A 19,041-nucleotide genomic window follows, 5' to 3' on the forward strand; every position below is an offset into this window, starting at 1 on the left:
AAAATGCGACAACGACGACCCCATACTGTTGCACATCTTAAGACGTGTTTGCAGGAATAATGAGACAAAATAAAAGCTGAAACACTAAATCGCTTGGTCTCCTCGGTGCCAAAACATCTTTTTTACATGTGGTTAAAAGGAATGGCAATGTGTTGCAGGCCTGAAATGCAGGAATGGATGTTTATCAATAAATAAAATAAAGTTGACCAGACAAAACATGAAATATCTCAGGTTCATCCTGTTTGCAATCAAATAAAAGTCAAAGTAAATGTAAGAAAACTTTTTTTTTTATTATTTGCATTTTCCATGCTGTCCTAACTTTTTCTGATTTGGGGTTGTAGATATTGGGAGCTGGGTTGGGGTTGGGTCAGGCATGGCGTCCTGTGTAAAAAATTGTACCATTCATATGTCTCATTCATGTCTGCAATGAAATAAAAGAAGTCTATATACAGTGTATCACAAAAGTGAGTACACCCCTCACATTTCTGCAAATATTTTATTATATCTTTTCATGGGACAACACTATAGACATGAAACTTGGATATAACTTAGAGTAGTCAGTGTACAACTTGTATAGCAGTGTAGATTTACTGTCTTCTGAAAATAACTCAACACACAGCCATTAATGTCTAAATGGCTGGCAACATAAGTGAGTACACCTCACAGTGAACATGTCCAAATTGTGCCCAAATGTGTCGTTGTCCCTCCCTGGTGTCATGTGTCAAGGTCCCAGGTGTAAATGGGGAGCAGGGCTGTTAAATTTGGTGTTTTGGGTACAATTCTCTCATACTGGCCACTGGATATTCAACATGGCACCTCATGGCAAAGAACTCTCTGAGGATGTGAGAAATAGAATTGTTGCTCTCCACAAAGATGGCCTGGGCTATAAGAAGATTGCTAACACCCTGAAACTGAGCTACAGCATGGTGGCCAAGGTCATACAGCGGTTTTCCAGGACAGGTTCCATTCGGAACAGGCTTCGCCAGGGTCGACCAAAGAAGTTGAGTCCACGTGTTCGGCGTCATATCCAGAGGTTGGCTTTAAAAAATAGACACATGAGTGCTGCCAGCATTGCTGCAGAGGTTGAAGACGTGGGAGGTCAGCCTGTCAGTGCTCAGACCATACGCCGCACACTGCATCAACTCGGTCTGCATGATCGTCATCCCAGAAGGAAGCTGACGCACAAGAAAGCCAGCAAACAGTTTGCTGAAGACAAGCAGTCCAAGAACATGGATTACTGGAATGCCCTGTGGTCTGACGAGACCAAGATAAACTTGTTTGGCTCAGATGGTGTCCAGCATGTGTGGCGGCGCCCTGGTGAGAAGTACCAAGACAACTGTATCTTGCCTACAGTCAAGCATGGTGGTGGTAGCATCATGGTCTTGGGCTGCATGAGTGTTGCTGGCACTGGGGAGCTGCAGTTCATTGAGGGAAACATGAATTCCAACATGTACTGTGACATTCTGAAACAGAGCATGATCCCCTCCCTTCGAAAACTGGGCCAACAGGATAACGACCCCAAACACAACCTCCAAGATGACAACTGCCTTGCTGAGGAAGCTGAAGGTAAAGGTGATGGACTAAACCCAATTGAGCACCTGTGGCGCATCCTCAAGTGGAAGGTGGAGCAGTTCAAGGTGTCTAACATCCACCAGCTCCGTGATGTCATCATGGAGGAGTGGAAGAGGATTCCAGTAGCAACCTGTGCAGCTCTGGTGAATTCCATGCCCAGGAGGGTTAAGGCAGTGCTGGATAATAATGGTGGTCACACAAAATATTGACACTTTGGGCACAATTTGGACATGTTCACTGTGGGGTGTACTCACTTATGTTGCCAGCCATTTAGACATTAATGGCTGTGTGTTGAGTTATTTTCAGAAGACAGTAAATCTACACTGCTATACAAGTTGTACACTGACTACTCTAAGTTATATCCAAGTTTTATTTCTATAGTATTGTCCCATGAAAAGATATAATAAAATATTTGCAGAAATGTGAGGGGTGTACTCACTTTTGTGATACACTGTATAACAAAAAACTCTAATAAGAATGCACAACACATGGACAAATAAATCTCATGCTAGATTAAATTAGTACACTGCACTAATGCACTAGAAAACTGTAACTGACTTCCTGCTGTAGGTTTTTAATGTAACTGAAAACCACATACCCATGAGCAAACAAAACTAATGTAGGGAGTGAGTGAGTGATGTTCTGAATTGCATTGATTCCCTGGCCAGGCATATCTGCTTTGCACCCAGTGTTACCGGGGGAACCTGGAAAGAATCACTGTAATCCTAACCAGAATGAAGCCTTTATTGAAAAATGAATTAATGCATGTCTGAGATTTAACATTTCAAATATAGTAGTAAGTTTATCAGCTATTTAAAGTACAGATATCAAATATGCATTAAGAGAGAGAATTTAGATATCCGAGAACCAGACATTACAGAACCTGATTCAAACTAACCTTATGTCAAGGTGTGGGTGAAACATCAAAGTATACCATATGGCCAAAAAGTATGTCCAAGTTAATTTCAAAACTGTCAGGACTGTCAGGTCTGTGTGGGTTTCCTCCGGGTGCTCCGGTTTCCTCCCACAGTTCAAAGACATGCAAGTCTCAAGTATGATGCATATCTAATATCTGTCTTAAGAAAAAAAAGTCCTGCCACACAAGAACTGATCCCAATTGAATCCCAATACAAACCACATTAATATATCATCAAATAATCAAAGCCACTGAACTGACGCTGATACACTGTCTAATAATGTAAAGAAAAACAGTATTAGACAAGCCTAACTTGCCAAACCCCCATTGTCTGCAAAGCATTTATCACGTTATTGTCAGTGGTAAAAAAACCTCTGATCGGAAGCTAGATTTAAACTAAATAAAATCTGTCTAGACATCTACTGACTTTAATTCAATGAAAGGAAAGCTATCTTTGTGCTTTGTATATAAGTATCGCAACAATCATGAGACAGTCAGTCGTCTACAGGGTATGGACAAAATAAAGGAAACTGTAAAATGGAAGTATTTAACAATATAATAATTACAGCCACAATTTTCTCTAGTATTTACAACAGCTTTACAACATTTAAAACAGTTGATGTCCACTTGTTTGAGAGATAAAGAAGAAAGATATTTACTTTACAGTCTGTGCTCTAGAACCTCCTATACAGGCTAACTATGGTGACTGGAAAGGCCATTAAAGACACCAGACTTCATCCTCATGTTCTCATCCCATTACTCAAGAATAGTTTTAGCAGTAATTACCAAACATTACACAGAATTTATTAACATTACACTGATCAGCCATAACATTAAAACCACCTCCTTGTTTCTACACTCACTGTCCATTTTATCAGCTCCACTTACCATATAGAAGTACTTTGTGTTGTTCCACAATTACTGACTGTAGTCCATCTGTTTCTTTACATACTTTTTAGCCTGCTTTCACCCTGTTCTTCAATGGTCAGGACCCCAACAGGACCACCACAGAGTAGGTATTATTTAGGTGGTGGATCATTCTCAGCCCTGCAGTGACACTGACATGGTGGTGGTGTGTTACTGTGTGTTGTGCTGGTATGAGGGAATCAGACACAGCAGCGCTGCTGGAGTTTTTAAATACCATGTCCACTAACTGTCCACTCTATTAGACACTCCTACCTAGTTGGTCCACCTTGTAGATGTAAAGACGATCAGAGACGATCGCTCATCTAATGCTGCTGTTTGAGTTGGTCATCTGTTAGACCTTCATCAGTGGTTACAGGACGCTGCCCACGGGGCGCTGTTCGCTGGATGTTTTTGGTTGGTGGACTATTCTCAGTCCAGCAGTTACAGGGAGGTGTTTAAAAACTCCAGCAGCGCTGCTGTGTCTTATCCTCTCATACCAGCACAACACACACTAACACACCACCACCATGTCAGTGCAGTGCTGAGAATGACCCACCACCCAAATAATACCTGTTCTATAGTGGTCCTTGGAGAGTCCTTACCATTGAACAAAGCATGCAGAGAAACAGATGGACTACAATCAGTAATTGTAGAACTACAAAGTGCTTCTATATGGTAAGTGGAGCTGATAAAATGGACAGTGAGTGTAGAAACAAGGAGGTGGTTTTAATGTTACAGCTGATCGGTGTATATAACCAGGCAAAGCAATTACTCGGCCTAATATTTGTACCAGATCAGTGCTCTACCATTATAGATCACTGACCTCACTAAACGGCCAACATTGTGAGTTGATGGGATTCTTAAAATTAAGAATTGCTCAGGGGTTCAGGTTTTTGTGCTCATTCTGCCAAGTTATTCACTGACCTCTGACACAAAGGTTTTCAAAGTGACAGTTATTGATTTGTAAAGCTAATGAAGAACTGTTTTTGTTAAGACAGGTCAGAATTGGCTCCTTAGGTTCTGTGGTTATTTTGTGGCTGTATGTTTGAATCATTTAGTAACTATACTGTGAAATGTCCTATGTTTTATACCCAAAATTATTTACATGTGCAGCTGTGGTTGTAATAGAAATTCTTAAGTCAAATTCGATCTACTTTCTGTTATTTTGTACACACCCTGTATATTTCAGAAACCTCACTTGCCTTAATGTATTAACTAATGTATTTTTAGACAACTGATGAGGCTGTTTCATACTGAGTCTGTGCCTTAAAAGGATGCCTCTACAGTTAAAAAGCCTTTAGAGCAGTACCTGGTAAATACAACAGAATTTAAATATATTAATTTGCATGTTTGATAATATTAGTTTTATCTGCTGTCAGGAGTGCATGTCTGTTTTTGGTTCAGACACTTAACTTTACACAAAGATTTAAATCTGGAAGCAATCTTTCCCTGCAAAAAGGAAACGGAAAGAAGGAAAGACGAAAGGAGGATAGGAAAAAAGGAAGGGAGGGAAAAAACTGCAGGGGAGCTTGAGATGTGTCATTACACCACAAACGATTCTAATCAAGTACAGGACACTTGTTTACTTCAGTGTTTGTTGTGTGTTTTCTCCTATTAGAAACTTTTAATAATGCTTTATGTGAATGTTAATACTCTAACTGTAATTCACTTCAGATTTTGTCTTTTCATAGGCTCTATAAGGCTCAATATTTCAAAGAGAGCAGCAATAGACTGTTAATGTCAAGGGCTTCCTAATGAAAGTACACCATTAATGTGTTTGGCACTCACGTTTTGGCTGTGACGTCCACGTATTGTCCTGGACGGAAGTGTGCAGCATACAGTGGAGTACCTGAACATACAGATTACAAGAATTACAATTAACATCTGGATAAATTCAGTAATATTTATGAAACAGTTTAACAAGAAACAATAGATTTCCACAAAACTTGGGATGTTTTGTAAAAGACAATTAAATCAAGAATCACTGATTCTTAACTCTGTAGAACTTTAATCTAACTGACAATAGTACAAAGAAAAGATTCTCAGTGTTTTCACTGACCAACTTAAATGTATTTTTTAGAAATAAACAAATGTACAATGTGATGCCAGTTTGAACAGTTGAATATGTCAAATATTATGCTATTTTAAATGGTTATAGGGCTCATGTATAGATAAAGGTGGGTCACGGTTTGCCACTTTGAACTTTAAATGGTTACACTCACTGTTCATTTTATCAGCTCCACTTACCATATAGAATCAATTTGTAGTTCTACAATTATTGACTGTAGTCCATCTGTTTCTCTACATACTTTTTTGGCCTGCTTTGACCCTGTTCATCAATGTTCAGGACCCCCACAGGACCACCACAGAGCAGGTATTATCTAGACCTTCATTAGTGGTCACAAAACACTGCCCACGGGGCGCTGTTGGCTGGATACTTTTGGTTGGTGGACTATTCTCAATCCAGCAGTGACAGTGAGGTGTTCAAAAACTCCATCAGCATTGCTGTGTCTTATCCACTCATACCAGCACAACACACACTAACACACCACCACCATGTCAGTGTCACTGCAGTGCTGAGAATGATCCACCACCTAAATAATACCTGCTTTGTGGTGGTTCTGACCACTGATAAACAGGGTGAAAGCAGGCTAAAAAAAGTATGTAGAGAAACAGCTGGACTACAGTCAGTAATTGTAGAACTTCAAAGTGCTTCTATATGGCAAGTGGAGCTGATAAAATGGACAGTGAGTGTAGAAACAAGGAGGTGGTGTTAATGTTATGGTGTATTGTGGTCAGAGAAATCAGTATTCGAAATTTTTTGGAAGAAATGGATGCCGTGTGCTCCAGACCAAAGACAAAAAGATCCATCCAGACTGTTATCAGCAACAAGTCCGAAAGCCAGGGTCTATCATGGTATGGGGCTGTGTCAGTGCCAGTGTCCGGGAAAAAGACCTGGAATGCTGATTCATCTGACCACAATACACGTTTCCACTGTGTGATGGTCCATCCTAGATGCCTCCGAGCCCAGAGAAGTCAACACCGCTTCTGGACATGGTTAATATAAGGCTTCTTTTTTGCACAGTAAAGTTTTAAGTGGCATTTGTATTATCCGTATTGTAGTGCTTGACAAAGGTTTGCCAAAGTAATCCCTCACCCATGTGGTTATATCAGCTATTGTTGAGTGACAGTTCTTGATGCAGTGCCGCCTGAGGGATCAAAGATTACGAGTGTTCAGCTTAAGCTTTGCGCTCTTGGCCTTTGTGAACTGAAATTCCTCCCGATTCCTTGAATCGTTTAATGATATTATGCACTACAGAGGGAGAAATATGCAAATCCCTTCCAATCCTTCTTTGAAGTACATTGTTTTTAATATTTTAATAATTTCGATATTTTTCTCACACATTTGTTGACAAACTGGGGATCCTCTGGCTGTCTTTGTTCATTTGTTCATCCAGGTGGATGCTGCTTTTGTACCAAACCATGATTACAATCATCTGTTGACATCACCTGTTTGGAATCACATCATTATTTAGTTTTTTCACCTCAATACTAGCCCTAAACTGCCCCCGTCCCTACTTTTTTTTAAATGTGTTGCAGGCCTGAAATGCAGGAATGGAGGTATATTAACAAATGAAATGAAGTTAAGCAGACAAAACATGACAGGGTTCAAACTGTCTGCAATCAAATAAAAGTCCAAGTAAATGTAAGAAACACTGTGTTTTTATTTTATTAGCATTTTCCATACTGTCCCAACTTTTTCTGATTTGGGGTTGTAAAAAAATCTTTAACTAAGCTCATAATCCAGAAGTTTTAAGTTTATGCTATGCCGCAGCTGATTATAAAATGATTTGCTTCAGTTTGTAAGCAGTAACAACAATGAAAAAGAAATGCAAGTCAACATATTTACATAATCACATACAAAATCCGTCTTTGTGCCAAATATGTACCTGGTTTGATGATGGCGTTTTCTGTCACGCTGAACGTTGTGAGTTTTTGTTTAGGGGGAACTCCAGCACTGCGGAACATCTCCAGATATGCCGCTGACTTCTAAATGAGGACAGACACAGCAGGAACTACACATCAGCAAACTTGGTTTGTGACAAACATTGGCTTTCCTAACACACATTCACACATACAGGCTCTGTCATTCTGCTGAAGGGATTTCTGTTTGTTCCTGTTAAAACCCTTCCTCAGTCACGAGCTGCAGAGTGATAAAGAACATGTTCATTCTGCCGGATGCGCTGCTTCATCCATCACTGCTATCATGCAATGACGGCTGTTACTCGGACACGAGTGCGCACAAATAAAATCAATCAACAGGAGAGAGTCTGAGTTGAGAGAAGTGGAAGCAGAATAATTAACTGCAGAAAGGACGAAGTTGGAGAGAGTGACTCGCCGAGGCAACGGCAAACTTGACTACCTTTTTTAATCCTCAGCATCCCGAGCAGAAGGTGACCTTGCTGCACTCATCGTAATTCCCCTATACAGCCACTTCAGTTCTCATTATTCAGCCACTCTAAACAGAGCACTGCTCAAGTCTATTTCATCCACTCCTCACCCACAAAAGTCAAGCATGTGGATCAGGGTGAGAAATTAAGTGCTGATGGAAGTGTGCGTGTCCGATCTCATACAGAAACAAATAAACAGTCTTCTAGTTAAGGAGAACTTGCACGTGTTTGTGAGAGAGGGGAAGAAAGACGGCTTAAACTCACATAGAAGGGGGAGACACTTTTAGCTCCTACAATCAGAGCAGCGGACATGCCATTATAGTCCTCTTTAGCCAGGTGCTTGATCACATGGCAGTCCTGAACCTGAAACACAGTGGACATGCACTTAAATCATCACAGTCCTTCAGTGTACAAGTGCCTAGTCTTCCTCCTTAAATCCTTTTAGATTAGAACATACAAAAAAAGGTACAAACAGAAACAGGTATAGACCGGCTTTCCATGTTTAAATATAGCACACTACTTCAGACTAAAATAGATCTGTAATCATACTTAAGTAGATTTTTCATGTTCATGTTTTTCTTTTAATAACTGTGTGTAAAGGCTGAGTGGTCCCATCAAACACGATCAAATAAAATACAGTGGTACCTTGAAACTCGAAATCCCAGCTCTGGTGTGCTAGCGTATTTGACTGCTGCACCATCATTTTTAATAGACTTAATAATTTAATATTAATTCAGTTGGCATCCAATTTTCTATGCTTTGCTGACAGCAGGTTTCTCTGATTTTGAAATAACGGCTTATGGATTCACAGTTGTTCATCACTGGCATCATCACACTTTTTGCATATGTGTGTATTTCCAAATCTTAAAAATAATAACTTCGTCTGACCACAATACACATTTCCACTGTGTGATGGTCCATCGAAGATGCCTCCGAGCCCAGAGAACTCGACGCTGCTTTTGGAAGTGGTTAAAATAAGGCTTCTTTCTAGCACAGTATAGTGGCATTTGTAATTGTAACTCCATATTGTAGTGCTTGACAAAAGTTTGCCAAAGTAATCCCTCACCCATGTGGCTATATCAGCTAATGATAATTAAAAGTAAAGTCAAAGTAAATGAAAGAAACGTTACAGTGCCATTACAGTGGAACCTCGATTTAACGGACCTCCATTTAATGGATTTCTGATTAAATAGACAAAATCCGGAAAACTGAATGTCTGCTCCTGCAAGAAGCATGCCAAGAACAGTAGTTCAGTAATTGTCTGCTAGCCGGCGCACATCTCTTTGTTTACATGAGTGATTTTTTTGTCGGGAGGCTTGCTTTGTTCTCTTCTTTTTCTCTGTGTTTTATGCTTAATTTTTGCAAGCTCTAGTGCTTAGTTATGTCTTCAAAAGACAAGGAAAGTGGTAAGCCAGAGAATGTGCATCAAGGTACTGCTGAAAAGCGGTGTTTCTGTGGCTTTTAGTCTGTTAAATAGAGGTTCGACTGTATTTGCATTTTTTATACTGTCCCAACTTTTTCTGATATACAATTACAATAACATTTGCTGATGGTCTTGAGGCCTCCAGTTATAAACAAAGTAAACAGCAGTAAGTACCTGCAGCATAGTCACCACATGTCTTTCTCCTGACTTGGTCCAAACTGGCATCATTCCTAACTTGATAGCAACAAGACCAACTCTTTTGCTCTCTGTAAATAAAACACACATCAGGATTTATGCTTTAGTTGTGTGCTTACACATCTCCTAATATGCTGTTGTTACACGATTAAAGAATGACTCACGTTCCACCCACTCAGGGCGAGGCCAGGGTTCATCCTTGAGGGGGTTCAGTTTGGCTTTAGTCAGTTCATTGTACTCCTTGGCCACTTCCTTCTTAATGAAGCCGGCATTATCTTCTGTCAGATGTTCATCCCACCATGTTGAAGTCTTGATAGTCCTCACACACTTAATAATGGCAGGACTGGAAAAAAGTAGTGGATAGCTATGTTAACTTTTTTTCAGGTGACCTACGTTGGGTCTGCTCGAAAACCTAGTGAGCTCTTTACACAGACGCATTTTATGTCGAGAAGAAGGCTGCCTGAATTCTTAGATGCCTTAAAATGCCTACTAAGCTGCCTTATTTCAGTGATAGATTGACTGAATAATGAGGGAGCACCTGATGCTTCCTTAGCGGTGAAGGCAATCCCAGCATTCAGTGCAGCACAACTTTTCTCACAAAAAAATTACAAATATGGTCGAATGCAGAGCAATGAACAGAGTTCTTATCAAATGTAAATAAATTATCATTGCTTTTTAATTTGTATAAAGGTGTACACATGTTATTTATTTGCAAATTTGGGCTTTTCAGTGACAGCTTAACCATTTTCGGTAAACAGAGGGAGATGTTAGCTGGCGTGCTAGCAGGTTGTGCCGCCTCAGCCTATTGGTTTGAATGTCCCAAGGCTAACTTTGTCAGCTCAATAAGCTAAAACTGCGGTGAAATAATCACTGTCTAAGTAGTACATCTAAATAATCTGCCTTATGAGTTCAATGTCCTGTTAGAATCCTCTCTACTTGGGCAGCTGCCTGGGTAGGCAGTATACAGCAAGGTAACTCACAAGGTTTTCAAACAGACCCATTTTGTCCATTTTTTTTCCCCCACAACCCAGACAACACAAACAATGCATCTTACTCTGAAGGTTTACTAAAACACAAAATGAAAAATACTTAATTCAGTGACCCACTGTGGTTTACAAGTTGTAACGTAAAGTCTGCACAAGAGGGTGTTCAGCTTAAATCGATCAGCTATAATATTAAAACCCCCTCCATGTTTCTACACACATTGTCCATTTTATCAGCTTTACTTACCATATAGAAGCACTTTGTAGTTCTACAATTACTGACTGTAGTCCATCTGTTTCTCTGCATGCTTTGTTAGCCCCTTTCACCCTGTTCTTCAATGGTCAGGACTCTCCCAGGACCACCACAGAGCAGGTATTATTTGGGTGGTGGATCATTCTCAGCTCTGCAGTGACACTGACATGGTGATGGTGTGTTAGTGTGTGTTGTGCTGGTATGAGTGGATCAGACACAGCAGTGCTGCTGGAGTTTTTAAACACACCTCACTGTCACTGCTGGACTGAAATTACTCCACCAACTAAAAATATCAAGCCAACAGCACCCCGTGGGCAGCATCCTGTGACCACTGATGAAGGTCTAGATTAGATGACCAACTCAAACAGCAGCAATAGATGAGCGATAATCTCTGACTTTACATCTACAAGGTGGACCAACTAGGTAGGAGTGTCTAATAGAGTGGACAGTGAGTGGACATGGTATTTAGAAACTCCATCAGCGCTTCTGTGTCCGATCCACTCATACCAGCACAACACACACTAACACACCACCACCATGACATTGTCACTGCAGTGCTGAGAATCATCCATCACCCAAATAATACCTACTCTGTGGGGGTCCTGACCATTGAGGAACAGGGTGAAAGCAGGTTAAAAAGTATATAGAGAAACAGATGGACTACAGTCAATAAGTGTAGAACTACAAAGTGCTTCTATATGGTAAGTGGAGCTGATAAAATGGACAGTGAGTGTAGAAACAAGGAGGTGGTTTTAATGTTATGGCTGATCGGCATATAGTGTCAATGTTGGGGGTTTGGCTTTACAGTGAATGAAGCAATGCAACCAATCACGTTACACCCAGGAGCCCCTGACAGCTTACAATATTGATCTGGGCATTAACAACACAAAAGGTTACACAATTTCTTTTAATGCATAACTGATCATCATTATTCGATCAGAGTTTCATATCAACAAGTCTTTATGCTTTATTTAATTAACAACAGTGTAATGTAGTAAATGTGGCAGTAATATTTAAATACATACATACATACATACATACATACATACATACATACATACATACATATATATATATATATATATATATATACAGTGTATCACAAAAGTGAGTACACCCCTCACATTTCTGCAAGTATTTCATTATATCTTTTCATGGGACAACACTATAGACATGAAACTTGGATATAACTTAGAGTAGTCAGTGTACAGCTTGTATAGCAGTGTAGATTTACTGTCTTCTAAAAATAACTCAACACACAGCCATTAATGTCTAAATAGCTGGCAACATAAGTGAGTACACCCCACAGTGAACATGTCCAAATTGTGCCCAAATGTGTCGTTGTCCCTCCCTGGTGTCATGTGTCAAGGTCCCAGGTGTAAATGGGGAGCAGGGCTGTTAAATTTGGTGTTTTGGGTACAATTCTCTCATACTGGCCACTGGATATTCAACATGGCACCTCATGGCAAAGAACTCTCTGAGGATGTGAGAAATAGAATTGTTGCTCTCCACAAAGATGGCCTGGGCTATAAGAAGATTGCTAACACCCTGAAACTGAGCTACAGCATGGTGGCCAAGGTCATACAGCGGTTTTCCAGGACAGGTTCCACTCGGAACAGGCTTCGCCAGGGTCGACCAAAGAAGTTGAGTCCACGTGTTCGGCGTCATATCCAGAGGTTGGCTTTAAAAAATAGACACATGAGTGCTGCCAGCATTGCTGCAGAGGTTGAAGACGTGGGAGGTCAGCCTGTCAGTGCTCAGACCATACGCCGCACACTGCATCAACTCGGTCTGCATGGTCGTCATCCCAGAAGGAAGCTGACGCACAAGAAAGCCCGCAAACAGTTTGCTGAAGACAAGCAGTCCAAGAACATGGATTACTGGAATGCCCTGTGGTCTAACGAGACCAAGATAAACTTGTTTGGCTCAGATGGTGTCCAGCATGTGTGGCGGCGCCCTGGTGAGAAGTACCAAGACAACTGTATCTTGCCTACAGTCAAGCATGGTGGTGGTAGCATCATGGTCTTGGGCTGCATGAGTGTTGCTGGCACTGGGGAGCTGCAGTTCATTGAGGGAAACATGAATTCCAACATGTACTGTGACATTCTGAAACAGAGCATGATCCCCTCCCTTCGAAAACTGGGCCTCATGGCAGTTTTCCAACAGGATAACGACCCAAAACACAACCTCCAAGATGACAACTGCCTTGCTGAGGAAGCTGAAGGTAAAGGTGATGGACTAAACCCAATTGAGCACCTGTGGCGCATCCTCAAGTGGAAGGTGGAGGAGTTCAAGGTGTCTAACATCCACCAGCTCCGTGATGTCATCATGGAGGAGTGGAAGAGGATTCCAGTAGCAACCTGTGCAGCTCTGGTGAATTCCATGCCCAGGAGGGTTAAGGCAGTGCTGGATAATAATGGTGGTCACACAAAATATTGACACTTTGGGCACAATTTGGACATGTTCACTGTGGGGTGTACTCACTTATGTTGCCAGCCATTTAGACATTAATGGCTGTGTGTTGAGTTATTTTCAGAAGACAGTAAATCTACACTGCTATACAAGTTGTACACTGACTACTCTAAGTTATATCCAAGTTTTATTTCTATAGTGTTGTCCCATGAAAAGATATAATAAAATATTTGCAGAAATGTGAGGGGTGTACTCACTTTTGTGATACACTGTATATATATATATATAAAACAGTAAGAAAACCATTAACATGATGAGCTGGAATAGTTCAGCATTTAAATGTAAATATTAAATGTTACAAAGTCTAACTAAACATGCTCATCATAATTAATAAAGATGCAGGCCAAACCTGCATTAAAGTGTTTAAGAGTAATTATATTGTAATTTTACCTTCATCATTTATTCTTTATCAGAACAAAAAACTGCAGCTGTATTTCTTTAGATCTAAGCAGACCCGGGACATGTGCACTGAGAGTGAGTTTCATTTCCATTATGGTTCTACTGTATGTGAGAGTTGTGTGGTTCTGCTCTCAATTTAAATCAAGCATCAGCTGTGGAAAGTGAATTTAAATGAAAGTTTTCACAGCCAGCAAAAAACGATCAAGGACTGTACAGTTGGTTATCAGTTTTCCATTAACATGCCTACTTGGTATGCAGAGTCTGTCTACAAGCATTCAGATCTGAAGTCAAGACTTTTGCTAACATTTCTGCCAACAGCTGCATCGTACTCATAACTATCAGCATCACATGTAAACATATCAGGGTAAACAGATTTTTAGCTTGTGAAGTGAATTCTGTTAAACTTGTTATAAAAATTAATCCAATAAAAAAAAATAATAAAAGAAAGAATTAATTACTAAAATAATAATTTGTTTCAGCTCTACTATTAATGCACTTCAGATGACTAAAGTTTGTTCACTCTTGGGGAAGCCTAATCCTCATAAACATAAATCTGACCCTTGTTTCCTTCAATTTATTTAACATTAACAGTCTTGGTTATTAGGTGCCATTCATCCCCTCTTTTAAACATAGATTTCTACCCCCCTCCACAAGAAATGGTGTACCTAATACCTAATCATTTCCTTTTTATCCATTTATTTATTCATTCGCTTATTTTAAGTATCAATTTCAGTATCCCTACTAGTTCAAAACAGTCCTGCAACATAGTGTTTAAGGAAAACCATAAGGTTTACAGCCTATTGCAATAATTTCCTTCAGGGTAAATAAAGTATCTATCTATCTATAACTACACCAAAAAGGTAAATGTGTATAAAAAGGTGGTCGGAAATTGTACACAATGTTTTTAAATAAATGCATTACACTACCATGACCGTGGCAGTGCTGTGCTAGAAATGGTTCATGATGTTAAATTACGTCAGTGTTAGCTCAGTGGATGAGATACCAGACTAATAATCAGAAGGTCACTTGTTTACCGCCAATTAGCTATTGTCAAACACCTGAGCAAGGCCTCTCAATTGCTTGCGTCGTATTTTATAACCAGTGCAAGTAGTATCAACTTTAAATAACACTCATAATGTCCTTGGACACTCATACAAGTATGAATAAAATTAAATATTTGCTTCCAACTCTGTAGGTTCTTTTCTCTTGGTCAGATGTACACACACGTTGGCCATATTGTATACTGAATGTTCAATAAAAAAAATAAAAAAAATAAAAAAAATAAACTTGTAAAGGAAAAAAGTACTGTCAACATATTAAAAGACATATACAATATACACCGATCAGCCATAACATTAGAACCACCTCCTTGTTTCTACACACATTGTCCATTTTATCAGCTCTACTTACCATATAGAAGCATTTTGTAGTTCTACGATTACTGACTGTAGTCCATCTGTTTCTCTGCATGCTTTGTCAGCCCTCTTTCATGCTGTTCTTCAATGGTCAGGACTCTCCCAGGACCACTACAGAGCAGGTATTATTTGGGTGGTGGATCATTCTCAGCACTGCAGTGACACTGACATGGTGGTGGTGTGTTAGTGTGTGTTGTGCTGGTATGAGTGGATGAGACAAAGCAGCACTGATGGAGTTTTTAAACACCTCACAGTCACTGCTGGACTGAGAATAGTCCACCAACCAAAAATATATCCAGCCAACAGCGCCCCGTGGGCAGCGTCCTGTGACCACTGATGAAGGTCTAGAAGATGACTAACTCAAACAGCAGCAATAGATGAGCGATCGTCTCTGACTTTACATCTACAAGGTGGACCAACTAGGTAGGAGTGTCTAATAGAGTGGACAGTGAGTGGACACAGCATTTAAAAACTCCAGCAGCGCTGCTGTGTCTGATCCACTCATACCAGCACAACACACACTAACACACCACCATGTCATTGTCACTGCAGTGCTGAGAATCATCCACCACCTAAATAATACCTGCTCTGTGGTGGTCCTGTGGGGGTCCTGATCATTGAATAACAGGGTGAAAGCAGGCTAAAAAAGCATGCAGAGTAACAAATGGACTACAGTCAGTAATTGTAAAACTACAAAGTGCTTCTATATGGTAAGTGGAGCTGATAAAATGGACAGTGAGTGTAGAAACAAGGAGGTGGTTTTAATGTTATGGCTGATCAGTGTATACGATATGTGTACTCAACAGCTACATATTGTAACTTATCACAGTTAGTAAACGTTTGAAACCAGTTTGGTTTGAGCCCTCATGGAAACCACATAAATCTAAACTACTTGATCATGCCTGATCATCAGTAGTTTAGATTTATGTGGTTTCCATGTAAGCATTTGACCTCTTAAGCATGTTTTGTGTTGACCATGAGTATAATCTGCATCTGCTAGCACAGTCACGCTGACAGATTATAATGGCCGAATCCTAAATGTCCCCGAAGTCCCTTATTTTATTCCCTACAAAGTAAACCAGCTGTTAAATATACTATATCGGTGGTTAGCATGTAGCTTAGCGAAGGCAGTTTACCTGTCTAATGATGTTGTAGGTCCATGTCGGTAAACAATAACAGTCGCTCCCTTTAGCAATGCATCACCAAACTTGTGTAATCTACAAGTCAACACTGACATTTTTGTATTAAACAAAAATAATATCAATAAATCAATTATTTGGAGCTCTTCATCACATACACATGCATGCACTGAAATGTCATTCCTTCAACCTCCGGTGTAACAGTTTAAAACATTCGGTGTTGCTCTACATTCATTCATGGTTCCGCTCAAACATCGTTCCACCGTAAATCGTTCTGACGTTATGTTAAATTTACTTTAGCTTTATTCATACAAAAAGATACAGTAAAAAGCTACAGTGACGATGCTTTGCTATTTGTCATGTCATTTATACATTTCTAAAACTCCTGAGACCCTGAATTAATTTTTTTTTTACTTTAACATGTGATGTTTTCAAGGTAATACCGCTTAATATTTCAAATGTGCTTTTATCACACACCCCAATTAAAAATTCTCTCATATATACGTATATATATATATATATATATATATATATATATATATATATATATAGCTTTTATTTCACCAAATACTGCTTGTCCTTTCTAGAGTACACCATATAAATGCAGACATCCCAAGTTGCAAAAACTCATTTTAGGGAGGTACCCCCGGACCCAGACCTCGACCCCCCAAGTCCCAAAAAAAAAAAAAAAAAAAAAAAAAAAAAAAAAAACCTCTCGCACACACCAAAGGATATGGGTGATAACAGAACTGTTAGGAGCTGCTAACTGAGCTCCTAAACTGACTGTTCGCGTCACAAACACATCAATGTGTACTACATAGTGCACTAGATAGTGTGAAAGATAATAGATTTACGTTCCCTACATAGTGCACTAGATTGTATATTAGAAACGAATTTATGTTCCTTACTTAGTGCACTAGATAGTGTACTAGATAATAGACTTATGTTTCTTACATGCTTTAGGTAGCGTATTAGTTAACGGATTTAGGTTCCCTACATAGTGCACTAAATTGTATATCAGATAACGGATTTATGTTCCCTACATAGTGCACTAGATAGTATTTTAGATATGAAATTATTTTTCCTTACGTAGTGCACTAGATAGTGAATTAGACAATTGGTTTATGTTCCCTACATAGTGTACTAGATTGTATATCAAATCACAAATTTATGTTCCCTACATAGTGCACTAGATAGTGTATTAGATAACACATTCATGTTTACTACATAGTGCACTAGAAAGTATAACTAGATGATGATTTGTGTTCCTTACATAGTGCACTAGATAGTGTATTACATAATTAATTATGTTCCCTACATAGTGCACTAGATTGTGTTTTAGATAACGGATTTATGTTCCCTACATAGTGCCCTAGACAGTATATTAGACAATTGATTTATGTTCCCTACACAGTGCGCTAGATTGTATATCAGATAACGGATTTAATACGTGATCGGGGAAAAAAGTCTGTGTCGCCTGCGTGTTCGTGTGTGTCGCTCTTGGCTGCTCGTTCTAGATTCCGGGAGATTTTATCTGACTTGCGGGCATCAGGGAGCCGCTATGTATATGCGGGAGACTCCTGGAACTTCCGGGACACTTGGGATGTCTGTAAATGATTATCATACAGAACATTAAATACTAACATATAACTATTTAGCATTTAAAGTCAGCTTCACAAACAAAACAAAATAAATCATGAAAATAAATAACACAGGGCAATAAAATTAGCTCTAAATAGTTTCAGACACTGGGAGTTGATGCAAACTTTAGCTGCGCCTGAAATCGTATACTTCCATTCTCAATAGTACGCGAAAGCAGTACGCAAGAGCAGTTAGAATGTCCGAATACGAGTATACATAAAAAGGTACGCGAGAAGTACCCGGATGACCTACTTCTTGGGCGGACGTAGTACGTAGCGGTGTTGCGTGCATACTGCACACTTCTGTACTGAAAGCGCGTACCAAATCTAATACGTAGTACTTCCTCCAATCTAATACGTACTCTGTAAGTATGCGATTCCGGACGCAGCCATTGTTTTTTAAGGTTTGCATTGAAGCTACTTATTTACATTTTTTGGCATTTAGTGGATGCTTTATTCAAAGTCTAAGCAATATATATATAGTCTAAGCAATTGAGGGCTAAGGGCCTTGCTCAAGGGCCCAACAGTGGCAACCTGGCAGTGGTGGGGCTTGAACCGGCAACCTTTTGATTACTAGTCCAGTACCCTAACCACTAAGCTACAACTGCCCTTTTTAAGTTTAAGTGTAAAAATGACCTAATACATCTTTTCTAGGTGACAGATGTGTTTTAGTGCTTTGTTGCTTTACTATTCACAAATAGTTTTTTAGGCATAAGGTGACAGTTTGGACTTTCTTGCTGACCTTAATGAGACTCAATGAGACTACTCTTCTATTTACTTTCTATTTACAGATAATTGTTTGTACAGATGATGTTAAAACACAAAGTTGTTTGAGATGGCTTTAAACAACATTTTTGAACTGGGAGATCTGTAAAGGGTACACAGGGCCAATGGCTTGTGTCTCAACCTGATATGAACAGTTAAACTATCCCTATTTACAGTAAAGGGAATAAGAATTTAAAAACACTACTAGTATCAGCTTTAAATTCACACACACAATGTCCTTGGACACTTAAACAGGTCTTTGTGACAACAGTTTGGGTTCTTTTCTCTTCCAGATGTACACACACTTTTAGCCATACTGCTGTAGACTGTATCCACCCACCCCCGCCGCCCTTTGCCACTATTTGAAAATGTGTGCTCCTTATTTTAAATACATTTTTCTCAGCTCTGTTGGGTTAAGATCAGCGTTCTATGCAGGCCACTGGAATTCCTACACACCAAATTAGTCAACCATATTAATTATGGACCTCATATAATGCACAGGGGCACAATCA

General features: G+C 39.6%; 1 protein-coding gene across 2 annotated transcripts in view; it reads right to left on the reverse strand.

Annotated features, from left to right (window-relative positions):
- The window catches only part of mrpl3 (mitochondrial ribosomal protein L3), a 32,576-nt gene extending 16,275 nt beyond the window's left edge, over positions 1–16,301 (reverse strand). For both annotated transcript variants that reach the window (XM_062990220.1, XM_062990214.1), the window contains exons 1-6: positions 16,122–16,301; positions 9,628–9,806; positions 9,443–9,534; positions 8,110–8,208; positions 7,345–7,444; positions 5,183–5,243 (exon numbers count right to left, since the gene is read on the reverse strand). In XM_062990220.1, the coding sequence (XP_062846290.1) occupies positions 5,183–5,243; positions 7,345–7,444; positions 8,110–8,208; positions 9,443–9,534; positions 9,628–9,806; positions 16,122–16,222 (632 nt within the window). In that variant the 5' untranslated portion in view covers positions 16,223–16,301. The remainder of the gene's footprint in view (positions 1–5,182; positions 5,244–7,344; positions 7,445–8,109; positions 8,209–9,442; positions 9,535–9,627; positions 9,807–16,121) is intronic.
- Positions 16,302–19,041: the final 2,740 nt, after the last annotated feature.

This window comes from Trichomycterus rosablanca, chromosome 2 (genome assembly GCF_030014385.1).
Source record: "Trichomycterus rosablanca isolate fTriRos1 chromosome 2, fTriRos1.hap1, whole genome shotgun sequence".
Taxonomy (NCBI): domain Eukaryota; kingdom Metazoa; phylum Chordata; class Actinopteri; order Siluriformes; family Trichomycteridae; genus Trichomycterus; species Trichomycterus rosablanca.